Here is a 13,725-nt window from a genome sequence, read left to right as displayed (position 1 = left end):
TTTTTCCTGTTAATTATTTCCTATATGTACTGTTATGTTCATCTTCATATTACAAAGTCTGGTATTACATTCAGTTAATACATGCCAAACTGTGGCTGAGGAATTCTTCCCAGGGCCTAAGAGATTTTGCTGGAAGTTCCACTTATTTACCTTCACACTCATTTTGGCTTTTCATTTCTTATCTAAGGGATATTAATGGTATAGAGGTAAGGAGAAAGCAAGATGAAAATCTAATGAGTATTGCGATATGCATATTTGGCATGTTTTTACACTACTTGTTTCAAAATCTAAAAAATGGGCTATCCAGAAAAATCTTGGTAATTTCTAATATGTTAAATTGCCCTGCTCTTTCATTATTAAAGGGAGGGGTCTCTCCATAGGGGACGTGGATCAATCAGTTCATGCTATAATTGAGTATAGTGTCTCTGAGACCCAAATACTGCAGGAGCTGTATGATACAATTAGAAGATGCTGCATTCTTACATGGATAATATATCTTACATTTCCATCTTTATCAGGACAAATTATCTTAGCGAATGGGAACTTTATTTCAAGACCCTGAATTATCTGGCCTCTGTCTACCTCTACCATTCATCTGATTGTTACTTTCCCCTCCTGCACTTACTAGGCTTCAAACCCACAGATCTTTTCTCAGTTCTTCAAAATCATTCACCTCCTTTCACCACAAAGATCTTCCTATGGAAAGTACTTTTTCTTCACTTGGTGTGTCTTTTCCTTCTGAGACTGTTCCCTAAGCACCCAGTCTAAAGTAGGTCTCCTTGGTCCCTTTTATAGCACTTTAAAAAAATACAAAACTTCATAGACCTCATCACAACTTGTAATTGCATGTTTATCTGTGTTTATTTGATCATTCTATTTTCTTCTCTATTAGACTGTGAGCGCCACAAGGGAAGGAATCATGTCTGTTTACCACTGCATGGCCACATGTATGTGTGCCTGGGACACAGAAAGTTGTCTCAGTTAATAAAAATATTAAAACCCTTTAATAAGACCTTTTAGTTATGGACTTTAGTTAAAAAGTATCTATAATTAAGTTATTCTGATATCAATTTCCTTTTATTTGAGTGAAATGCAAAACTTCTAGGGAAAAAAGGTTGTTTTTATCCACTGACAACTAAAAGGAAGCTTCTTAGACCTTACCTGCTTCTAAAAGTTGATCATTTTTGTCTGGGTAAAGTCATTTGAATTTCTGATTCTCTGTCATAATCCTGGTCTAAGAGTCAACTATGTGTACAATGATTTTGAAAAAAATAAAGTCTTTTATAAGAGTCAAGTGGTAAAGTGATATTATTAACATTAAAGTGGTGAGATAAAGCCCAATTGGAAAAAAAAAAAAAGAAACTATAGTGATACTTGTATTAACTAATTTCCCATTATTTTTGCAAAGTTCATCTGTGTATGGTAACAGTTGGGTTGGGTTAAGGAGACTGACCTTTGGTTTCTCTTCTCATTATGGGATTACGGGCTTTTTGGAAGAGGAGGCAGCTGTAGTATTGCCTCAAGGAAAAGATTTAAGATTTTCATCATAACCATCCCATTTGAAGGTTACTTTGTAATCCAGCAACTTGAAGAGGAGACCAGATATCTTCTAAATCTAGGACAGCTACATTATGTATAGTGCCCAGTTCCCAATGAAGTTATGGTATCTCTTGTGAAAAATTATTAAGAATTCTAAGATGGTGATAGCACAGCATTATTTTATAAATAAATGTGGAGCTCTTCTAAGCACAGGGCTCTGTGACTGCTTTGGTTAGATACTTAGGAAGCCAGCCTTGCCTGGATCCTACAGCCAAGCACGATTATCTTATAGCTGATGGGAAGCCAGTGAAAGCTCAGTATTCAGTTTTGATTTAAAAATTAAAAACTTCATTTTAGACTAACTAGAATTAGAAGCATATTGATGCATTTCAGCACAATGATGCCATGTCTTTGGTGGACATACCCTTCTCTTCATTCTAGCTCTTCTGGCTTCAGGAGAAAGTGTTTCTACCTCTCTCAGGAAAGACATCTGACAATAGATGTGGAAACCCCAAATTCCTTGGCATGATATGTAAGTCACCTCATGAACTCACACCTACCTCTAAAGATTTAGCTTTCAAGATACTATGTAATACCTTATTTGCAAGGATTTAGTTTTCTGGATGGTCCAGACTGATGCAGACCTTCATGTCTTTGCTAAGCAGCACTCAGTGTGGAATGCTCTTTCCCATCTTATCTCACCCATCAAATACTTTTAAAATGCTAATCTTCTAAAAAGCTTTAATAACCATACCTATCTACTTCTGTGCAGTCCCTATCATCTGCCAGTTCTTTATCGTTGGCAGCCGTCCGTCTCGAGAGACGATGGTGTAGCTTCTTAAGAGTCTATCTGCACCGCCGAGAATGGCTGTGCAGTCCGACTCGGGAGTGACACGGCATCTGTCTCCTCCCGTGTTGAATCGACATCTTGCGATGACGCTGGAGTGTCCTCTCCAGCGAAGCTGAAGCTACAGAGCCTGGGCAGGGTGATATGGAGGGTCTGCTGTTGCCCATGCAGCAGACCCCCCCTCTCTTCGCAGCTGAAGGGTCCAAGGGAAAGACGGAGTCAATACAGCTTGGCTTCAGGTGCGCCGCAGGAGTTGCCGGTGTTGACTACAATGTCAAACCGCCTTAGGGACTCCGGCTCCGGATTTTCTGTCGGGGTTTACTCCCTTAGCCTTTCCCCTGAAGAGGTATGCCGCAAGGCAGCGGAGGTTTTTTGGAGTCAGAGTTTTCCTTCTCTGATGTGCCCTGACTGGAAGATCGAACCAGCGACACTTAAGCTCGCAGGCCGACGCTCAATCCACTGAGCCAAACCAGCCAGGGCTCGTTTTTCTGCCAGTTCTTTATAACCCTCTCTATTCAATATAAATATTTACCAAGACATGTTTTTGCTATAGCTTACTTATTTCACATCTCCCAAATTGATTACTAGACTGTGTAAGTAAATTCAGGACAGAAACCCTGACATCCATTCTTATCCTGTTCTCTTCAGCATATGAAAACAAGTTCAGCAATAGCTAAGTGAATAGTTTGGAAACTTTCAACAATAATTTACAATAGTACATAACCATATACAATAGTATATGACCAGTATTTATTCTTTCATTCATAAATAAGACACAGACATTGATTGGCCTGAAGTACTTCAGCAAGAGGTAGTGAAGTGTTGAGACAATGTCAGGAGAGTGACAAATATAATGACTGTGCACAAGTAGCTACCAGAAGATAATTATTTTCCATTTTTTATTGTTGTTCTATTACTGTTGTCCCATTTTCCCCCCATTGCTCTCCCCTGCCCTGCCCGCCTCCCCAATCTCCCAGTCAGTCCCCACCCTGTTGTCCATGTCCATGGGTCATTTATACTAGTTCCTTGACTAGACCCTTCCCCTTCTTTCCCCCTCCCTTCCTCCCCTCTAGTCACTGTTAGTCTACTCCTTGTTCCATGCCTCTGGTTCTATTTTGCTCATTTGTTCGTTTTGTTCATTAGGTTCCTGTATTAGGCAGAAGATAATTTTTTAAAAGACATTTCTATACTTTTTATAATACCAATGGTTAGCAGCTTAACTTTCGACACATAATAAACTTTCAGGGTTGCAGAATATACTGTTAAGAACCAATTTAGTATATCCCAAAGTGGCGCAATTACAAAAGACTGATTATTTTCAGAAGTTCTAAGAACTATTAAAACTACTCAAATGTACGCAATATTTTAGAAATAGAAGATAAAACTGCAAACTTTTCCAGAATATTGGCACAGTCTTCCTTTCAGCTATGGAGATTAGTCATATTTATCTCTTTTGAATTTGCTTCTGAAAATAATTATGATAGTGATTTTAATATTTAGAGCATGATACAAATGAAACCTTATCATGATTTATCTCAGTACTTTGTTCTCTCCTTTCCTGAATTTGTTTACTTTTGTTGTTTGCTTACCTTTAGTCAAAATCTCTTCTAAAGCACAAGTCCCATCTATGCAAGTACTAATTTATTATTTTTAAGGATGGACTGGCCCAAAATATTTGGTCAAACATCTTGAATTCTCAAGGTACAAATTTGAGGGATCTCTCTGTACTTTGATGGCAGGACAATTTATATAATACTTCTAAATAACTGGAAGGAATATTCTCTCTCCATGAAACTTAATTTTTAGATTTGTCCTGAATATTTTTACGTCCAATTCTTACATGTAAACTTCAGAGTCATTTTAACAAGCCATCCTTGCCTCTGATGTAAAAAAAAAAAAAGAAAAATCAAAATATTTGATGGGATTGTATTTAATTATGGGTTAATCTAGAAAAAATTTAAATTTTGGAGTTTTTCTATCAAAGAACAAATAAATACTTTTATGCATTTTTGTGGAGTTTTAAAGTTTTCCTAATACAGATCGTGTACATTTTTGGTTGTGTTTATGCCTAGAATTTTAATTTGTTTTGTAACTATTGTGAATAAAATTTTCTTTAATTATATTTTATAATTGGTTAAAGCAGACTGTATTATGGACTGAAGGTGTCCCCCCAAAATTTGTAGGCCAAAGACCTAACCCCCAGTGTGACTATATTTGGAGATAATGCCTTTAAGGAGTTAATTAAGGCTAAAAGGTGTTCTAATCCAAAGTGACTGGTTTCTTATAAGAAGAGGAAGAGATAGCAGGAGTGCGCACACACAGAAGAATGGCCATGTGAGGTCACAGCGAGAAGGTGGCAGTCTACAAGCCAAGTAGGGAGGTCTCACAAGAAACTAACCCTGCTCGCACCTTGATCTTGTATTTCTAGCCTCCAGAACTATGAGAAAATAAATTTCTGTTTTTTAAGCACCCCATTTATGGTTATTTTGTTATACAGCCCATGCAGAATAGGACAGACTTCAAACTCAAATGCCTGGAGAAACCAGATAAGTAACAAAAACCTCTGAAATGTCAGGATTGGGAGAAGTAGTGGTAAGCAAGGTTGGAAAATTGGAAGTGGTGGGGTCTGTGAAGAAACAGTCATAGTATATAAGTAATTTAAATTTTATAAATTAATTTTGTCTTGTGAATCTTAAGAGTTTATGGTATAAACAGGAATATTTGATGTATTGTTTATACAATAAATTTAAAATTCAGTAAGAGCCAATTTAATAAATAAAGGCATAGCTGTGCAATAGAGTACTGGGAAGACATTAGAAATTATGAGGCAGAGTTGTTTTTTTTTTTTTTAAGAAATATGGATAAAGAGGATTTTTTAAAATCCTCACCCAAGGATATGTTTTTGTTGATGAGAGAGAAAAAAAGAGAGGGAGGGAGGGAGGAGGAGAGAGACAAAGATCGATGTGAAAGAGAAACATAGATTGGTTGCCTCCCCTATGTGCCCCAAATGAGGATCAAACCTTCAACCTACACATGTGCTCTGACTGGGAATCGAACCCATGACCCTTTAATACATGGGATGATGTTCCAACCGAGTCACCAGGTCAGGATTATGAGGCAAATTTTTATGTACTCATGTGGAAAGAAGTTAATAATTGTAAAGTGAGAACCAAATTTAGAACCATGTGTTACAATTTATATTAAAAAAATCATATATGTATATAAGTATCTATGTTTTCACATGCATAATGGATGGGTAAAACACAAAATTTTAATAATAGCTACCTCACATGAAGATGAGGAGTGGGTATAAAAAGGAAACATGCCCTTTTAGATGATTCTGTTTGAAATCTTTTTAAAATATATAATAGTTTCATATTAGAATAAAAAAGTAACTTGAATGAAACTTTCTGATATAAACTTGTTACTATAGTATAATATAGATGAGAACCTATATTATGTTGACAACGTTTTTAAACAGAAAGACATTGGATATGACACTTTTGAAATGGAGATTAAAGATTTTTATTTATTCTCTTAGTTAAAAGAGCCTTTAGTACATACATTTTAAGGGACACTTTTGATATTAAGAAAATATAATTAAAGTTAGTATAATTTAAAATGTTCAGAAACCCTATTTTCTAAAAAGGGTTGTTGCTATAATACTATACTGATAATATGAAATAACATCTTAAGTAAAACCACTACAGTATGATACATTTTGTAAACATTTTTTTAGATTAAGAAATACACTCATAAAATATAAGCTTCCTTGTATTTGCACACATTAATTACTTGTAAGTGTTTAATAAACTTAGTCATGTGTCTATGAGATTGTGTATGTGTACACACATGGTAACTACTGTAAGAATCTAAAGCAACGTAGTTTTGATAATTTTGAAGATGTTCATAAGAAGAGTAAGAAGAGGGAAATTATCCTAGACTACTGAACAAGATCGGATTCATATAAATAGAATGATGCCTAGTTTGAGCAGCTTTACATATAATTTATCTGCTATACCATGCTTTTTCTTACTTCGATGACCCTGAAAATCTGGTCTTAAAGTCTTATGTAAGAATTTGAAAAGCCTGTCAAACCCTATAATGTTTTCAAAAATTACTCCCTTCCTCTCCTCTCCCCTTCCTTCCTCCCTTCTTTCCTTCCTTTCCTTCCTCCCTCTCACTCCCTCCCTCTTTCCTTCTCTCTCTCTCTCTCTCTCTCTCTCTCTCTCTCTCTCTCTCTCTCTCTCTCTCTCTCTCTCTCTCTCATTTGAGGAAACTTGAGTAATGATTCTTTCACTGGAATAGGACAATTCTTAAATGTAACAAATAAAATTAACCTCATTTTTACCCTAAATATAATTTTTCAGCAAAACAAGCAATAATCTCAGATGATATCAACTTCTTATTTTTATTCCAACTAATTTTTATAGTATATATTGAGCACCAGTTCTCATACAGCTTATTCTTACCAGTATGGTTCCAACTATTCCAATGTATTATGAACAAGCCTGCTGTCCAAGTTTTTTTAAACAAGTCTCAATTGAAATCTCAAAGTAATCATAGCAAAAGCTATAGAATTGGAAGAATCAGATGTTCCCATGGTAATTAAGACCAAGAATACATGAGGGGCAGGAGGGAGCATTTAAAGATCAAAGCCAAGTTTTCTACTTAGGCACCCAGGCTAGTATTAACTGAAACGAGATCCAGGAATTCTCAAATGTTTTTTTTTTTTGTTTGTTTGTTTAATATTTTGAAGCTACATAAATATCTTTTTTCCTCTTTAAGCTTAAAAAAAGAAAAGATTTTATTTATTTATTTTTAGAAAAGGGGGAAGTAAGGGAGAAAGAGAAACAATTGGTTGCCTCTTGCAAGCCCCTAACCAGGAAACTGGCCCGCAACCCAGGCTTGTGCCCTGACTGGGAACTGAACCAGAGACTTTCGGCTTGCAGGCTGGCACTCAACCCACTGAGCCACACCAGCCAGAGCAGAAAGCAAGTTTTAAAGTAAGGAGATAAAATTCTACCAAGATGTAGCATCCTACAGTGTTTATCTATCTAGGTATTATCTTACCTCTGTAAAATCTTCAGGTAAAGGTGATCCATCACAATCTATATCTTCTGCTGTCTCTTCAGGTAACTTCCCATTGGTTTTCAGTGCACCTGGGAGAGAAATAAAGAAGGGAAGAGCAGTTCAAATGCTCCCTAGAGGCCTTTTTGTACTCCTTAGTGGACCAACTTATTCCTTCTGGCTCATCTACCTGGAAAACAGGCACCTCCTGCCGCATTATTTTGGTTTAAAAGATTCTGGGCTTCCTCATCCACAACATCCAGCAGAGACTGGATAACTTCAGCTTCTTGAGGGTCATCATAAATATCATCTTCTTGTACATCAGATTCTTGAAAAACAGTAATTTACACGGGGTTTTACTTTAAAAATACTGATTTAAGAAAAAGACAATGTTTTGAATAGAATATACCAGGTCTTTCAAATTTTAAGCATCCACTTTGAAAAGTAGCCAGGACTTGACAAGTAGTTTACACTAATGGGGCCTAATCATTTTTAGTTCTAGAACTACTCTGGCTGCTCTGACAAAAGACCACACAATGCAACTTAAAAAGAATAAACCAAAATCAGTCTCTGTGATACAGATTTTTATGAGACACTAATAAAAATTTAATGCTTATTTTCCTAAATTAATCCCAAATTATTAACTCATGAAAGAAACTCAAACAAATAATGTTGCAAAGATTAAGGATATGATAGAGCAGCCCAAACGTCATCAAGAAAAATATTCTAAATTATTGGGTAGCCTATATTGATTTCTTCTTTAAAGGTTACAAGAAACACTATCAAACAAAACAGCTATTTTTCCAATCATTTAAAATAGTTTAATCTTAGAGATGAGAATGAATCTTGGACATTTGTACAAGAATGCAGTTAAGGGTAATTAATTTTATATTGTTCTTTTATTTCTTTGAACAACAATTTTTCCTTTTAAAATCAACTATAGGAACATGTAAGGCAAATAAGAGAGGACACCAAATATTTCTTTATCACCTGAATAATTAGGGCATTTAGAGAAGCTGGATGACTGATTTGGAAAACTACCTTTGGACAGAATCAAATTTGTTGATCCTTTCATCTGGTAAGTAGAGCATTTTTCTTCAGGGTACAAAACTTGAATTATTTCTTCCCCATTAACCTAAAGTATAAAACCAAAGCAAATCATTAGTTTACTATTTTAGTAACTTCCAATGTTAGGGAGGGACTGTATGTTGCCCTCAATGTCCTTCTCCCCATCTTTTTCAGTACTAAATCCATTTTATATCTCCCAACCTTAGAAATGTTTTTAGAAAATGCCAATGCAATAAAATGTGTAAAGGGGATGGAACTTTCTGTCACAAAATGTCTAAAAACCCTAGATTAAACATTAAATCAATATTTTTGTTCTAAGAATTCTCACAATGCTTACTAACATAAATTCTGAGTTGCCAAAAGAGAAACCTATTATACAATATTTCCTAAACTTACTTGACTGCAGAAATCTCTTTTCTGAGGCATATTTTACTTGTCTTTCATGGAACTTTTAGAAAAGTATAATGTACTACTAAACTTACAAGTTGAGGGAAAGGGGGGGAAAAATCAACCTTTTAAGTATTTGTGAAACTATTACATGGACATAAATTCTAGTTTAGAGACCTGATAAACTGTTAGGTATAAAGATTTTCAAATCTAGTCTAAATCTCACCTTAATTTAAGAAAAATAACAATGCACTCATAACTATAAATTACAATAAGTATTCATAATAAAAATAATAAAATATAACTAATTCAAGGGTAAATTATGAAGCACTTTGTGGTGCATAGCCTACTGGAAAAAAATGACTTGGCAAAAATGGAACGTTAAATAATTAGAACAAATTACAATAATTTTATGCAAAATAAGGTGTTTGCTCGGAAGATTTTACTCTTTTTATTAAGATAAAAAGTAAAGATGATAGATGCAAGCAAATTATTTCTCTATAACTAGTGTTGACATGATGTCAAAAAGTTTCACTGGATTGTTAAACCCCAATCTTTATGAGAAATTCATAGTACGGACATTAGTATTCAAGAACAGAATATTGATGAGCAACTTTCTAGAAGATTTTAACTCCAACAAAAAGTGTTTGTAGCTCTGAATAACAAAGTTGTAGTTTCTAGGGTTTTATATTAATTTAAATAGAAACTGTACATGTCTCCCTTTCAATAATATGCTGAGACATAAAAAGAAAATAAGCATTATACAGCATGACTAACACTCAGAATATATAAAAATTCAGTTGCTTAAGCTATGTGAAACTGAAGGCCTTGTGAATAAACAGAGAACAGTGAATGGTGCTATATCTCAAACATACAAATATGTACCAAGAAATTTTTATTGTTGTGTTCCAATCATTTCTGTCTAACAACTCATCTGCTGCACTATCTTCTCAGGCCTTGCTAAACCATATCACAACTTTGAAGTAACACAGTGAAATGAAAGGCATAAAATTTTGGACTTCTGGCCACTAAACTAAATTCATTTTCTCCTCTACTCAATCCAGTTCATGTCCAGAAATGTTGTTGAAATGATAAGGTTTTCAGATTACTAGAAGAGTAATGTCTCAGCTCTGGATTTTACATGGGAAAACATTCAAATTATGTGGTTTAGAAAAGACTGTATGGAATGTGTGTAGGATTAAACAATCTCACAAAAAATGAAGATCCAGCCATGATTATTTTAGAATGTACATTACATACCAGAAGAAAATTACTCAACAAAATATTAGCCAAATGAATGGGCATACATGTAGCCTTAAAGAGAGAGTCCAGAGTAGAATTTAATTATGTGATAAAATAGTTTTGTTAATGATTGTGGATGGAAGGGGTGTTGGTGGAGGTGAAGAGGGTATGCAGGGGAATAAATGGTGATGGGAAAAAAAGAGTTTTGTTAAATCACCACCAGCTTTCTCTGTGCTGATCTTAAATAATTTAGGTCCTCTCATTTTATTATTGGTAAAGCATTTTCTACGTCTTTCAAGAACCAAGTAAGCCTATTTCTTTTGTCACTATTGTTTTTCTTCACCAGCCCCAGGGATTTGTCATTTGATAGTCACTGGTTGTCAAAATTAACCCAAAGGACCAATTTCATTCTTAATTATAATCTTCTCTTCCAGACATCTAAGACAACCAAAAGAATTGTACTTAATAAAAAAAAAATCCCAGCACTAAAGCTATCTACTTAAGCAATTAGCTTATTTAGAAGCCAATATGTGCAAATTAAGTAGGAGGTTACTTGTGTGGGGCTTGATGATGTGAGGTTTACTTATTAGCAAGGCCTTATTAGTTCTTTGAGTGTATTCCTATTATCAATATATGTTTCTAAAGAAGGCAAATATTTAAATGTGACATCAGTTTGGTTCAATACACAAACAAGTTATTTAGATAAGGAAGTAGGACATGAAGAAGGCAGCCTTTACTTACCTTGGAGAATGAGTGATGAGGAGTGAGGCCGGGTTTGCCACAAGGCTCCGAAGTCGGAAGGTCTCAAAGGGACAACATAGAAAGGAAGGGATGAGCCAGTCAGAACCACAAGAGGGACATTAAAATGATGAAAACCCTGTCCCCCAAATCTGTACATGCTCTTATTTTTATTAGCACATTAAAAGAGGTCATGTCACAAAGTGATTTAAAATCAACCAAATGGAATCAAATATTAGAAAAAAATTTTTCCCAAGAAAAAAGCCAGTTTCTTAAAAGAAAATAGTTTGCAAAAAAGCTCAGATCATGCTGAATGGTTCTAGTGTAAGGTACACAATGTGAATTATCCCAACCAAATGGGAGAGAAATCACAGGTGATAAACTAGATTCATTTTACTATTTAAGAGAGGATAGCAAGCCTTAGAGACTATCAATTTAACACAGTGAAATAAATGTTGGATATAACTGGATAGGACTTTTAATATGTGTCTAAACCAAATGTTAATATGAATTCTTAGCTGTCAGTACAAAAATTCAATGCATATATTAAAATAAGATTATGTTTCTCTTATAGTTAAAGTCGTACTTACAAATAAATTGACTCATTAAATTATATTTTCAAGAGATTTTGAAAGATATGGTAAAGTTTGGAAAATTAAATAAAAAGAAAGAAAAGAAAAAAAAAATAGCACAGGTAAGTGTATTCAAAGACTTCTATTTGAAAATGACCTAAAAATAATTCCACCTAGAAAGATGAAGGTTGAGGTAAATTTTTAGGGATTAATTTCTATAATTTTGTGTATGATGTTACAAAGAGTCCCAAAATGTCTTTTATTGTTACTTCCAGTAGATATAGTACATTATTAAACTTACAGGGAAAATAATGAAAAAATGAAACATACTAATAATAAACCAGTGGTTCAAAATAATCATATTATAATAGTATAAAACACAATAGTTTGTTATTTATAATTGTTCCCTCCTGTTCCCTGAATCTCCCTCTCCCTTTCTGTCTCCAGGCAGCCACTGATCTGCTTTCTATTACTACAGATTAATGTTCATTTTCTATAATTTTGAATAAATAGAATAATACAGTATGAATTCTTTTTTGTCTCGCTTCTTTCACTCAACAGACTTATTTGAGGTTATTTTAATTATGTTGCTGTGTGTATCAAAATACCATTATTTTTATTGCTGAATAGTATTCTGTTGTTTGGAACCCTGGCTGGTTTGGCTCAGTGGATTGAGCGTCGGCCTGCGAGCTAAGTGTCGCTGGTTCGATCTTCCAGTCAGGGCACATCAGAGAAGGAAAACTCTAATTCCAAAAAACCTCCGCTGCCTTGCGGCATACCTCTTCAGGGGAAAGGCTAAGGGAGTAAACCCCGACAGAAAATCTGGAGCCGGAGTCCCTAAGGCGGTTTGACGTTGTAGTCAACACCGGCAACTCCTGCGGCGCACCTGAAGCCAAGCTGTATTGACTCCGTCTTTCCCTTGGATCCTTCAGCTGCGAAGAGAGGGGGGGTCTGCTGCATGGGCAACAGCAGATCCTCCATATCACCCTGCCCAGGCTCTGTAGCTTCAGCTTCACTGGAGAGGACACTCCAGCATCATCGCAAGATGTCGATTCAACACGGGAGGAGACATATACCGTGTCACTCCCGAGTTGGACTGCACAGCCATTCTCGGCGGTGCAAATAGACTCTTAAGAAGCTACACCATCATCTCTCGAGACGGACGGCTGCCGCCGCCGATGATTCTGTTGTTTGGATATATTACAATTCAACAGTTTTTGGATATTTGAGTGGTTTCTGATTTTGGCTATTACAAAGAGAGCTACTAAAAATATTCCTGTACAGGTTTTTGTGTATGGATAAATGCTTTCTTCTCTCTTGAGTGAACAAAGAGGAGTGAAATAGCTGGATCGTATGCTATGCTTAAATTTTTAAGAAACTGTCAAAACATTTTTCATCATCTTACATTCCCCTCACTATGAGTTATTATTGATGCTATGTGATTTTTCAGGATTCATTAAGAAATTACATACTACATCTGATAACCTAAAAGTTTAGTTATGCATGAAGTACTGAATTTACATTTCAATTACACTAATTTCAACCACTTTTTCCTGTGCTTAACATTCTTATTACATTAATAGTAGCATTAAAAGCTACATTAGGACTTCCGTAAGAGATGGAGGCCTAGACAGACAGGCTGTGTCTCCCTCCACAGCTACCTCAAAAATAGACAACCAGATGTTCCAGAAAACTGAGCTGCATGGAAGTCCAACAAAGAGATAAAGAGGAAATACTCATCTAGACAGGTAGGAGGGGCGGAGCCAGGGTAGAGAGGATGTGGTGTGGTGGCAGCAGGCCAAAAAAAAGTGCAGTCACACATTTTAAAAGGTAGGTAGGGACACTCGGGGAGTGCTCCCAGCCCCAGACCAGACCACACAGCTCATGGTCCCAGCACTGGGGAAAATAAAGCTTTATTGCTTCTGACTGTGCAAACCAGTGGGGGTTGGGGCAATGGAGAAAACTGCAGGTCTCTCAGTAGAGTCCACCTATTTAAAGGACCCCCATTGTCCTAGAATGTCTGCAGACCCATCCACTTCGGGAACAACAGCCAGGACAACAGCTAGAGAGATGCCAGTCCCATACGGAAGTGGGAGAGGTGCCTGGAAAGGGGGTGAGTGCTGAGCAAGCAGCATCATTCCCTTTCAGACCCCTCTCCCACATACAGTGCCGCAACGAGTGGTGAAATGGGTTGCCGTACTGACAAATACTTAAGGCTCCACCCCTTACAATGTAACAGGTGCGACAGCTCTACCTAAGACA

The 13,725-nt window shown here is 35.9% G+C and overlaps 1 protein-coding gene across 1 annotated transcript in view; it reads right to left on the bottom strand.

Moving 5' to 3' along the window:
• Positions 1–13,725, bottom strand: part of PTPN13 (protein tyrosine phosphatase non-receptor type 13) — a 168,840-nt gene that overhangs the window by 20,617 nt on the left and 134,498 nt on the right. Inside the window, exons 36-39 of the mRNA XM_090266264.1 lie at positions 10,895–10,956; positions 8,498–8,591; positions 7,647–7,784; positions 7,460–7,548 (exon numbers count right to left, since the gene is read on the bottom strand). Of these exons, the coding sequence (XP_090122390.1) occupies positions 7,460–7,548; positions 7,647–7,784; positions 8,498–8,591; positions 10,895–10,956 (383 nt within the window). The remainder of the gene's footprint in view (positions 1–7,459; positions 7,549–7,646; positions 7,785–8,497; positions 8,592–10,894; positions 10,957–13,725) is intronic.

This window comes from Furipterus horrens, unplaced genomic scaffold (genome assembly GCF_987537825.1).
Source record: "Furipterus horrens unplaced genomic scaffold, mFurHor1.1.pri manual_scaffold_2, whole genome shotgun sequence".
In the NCBI taxonomy this organism is placed as follows: Eukaryota; Metazoa; Chordata; class Mammalia; order Chiroptera; family Furipteridae; genus Furipterus; species Furipterus horrens.
Note: the sequence above shows the minus strand (reverse complement) of the source record. Positions and strands in the feature narration are given on the sequence as shown.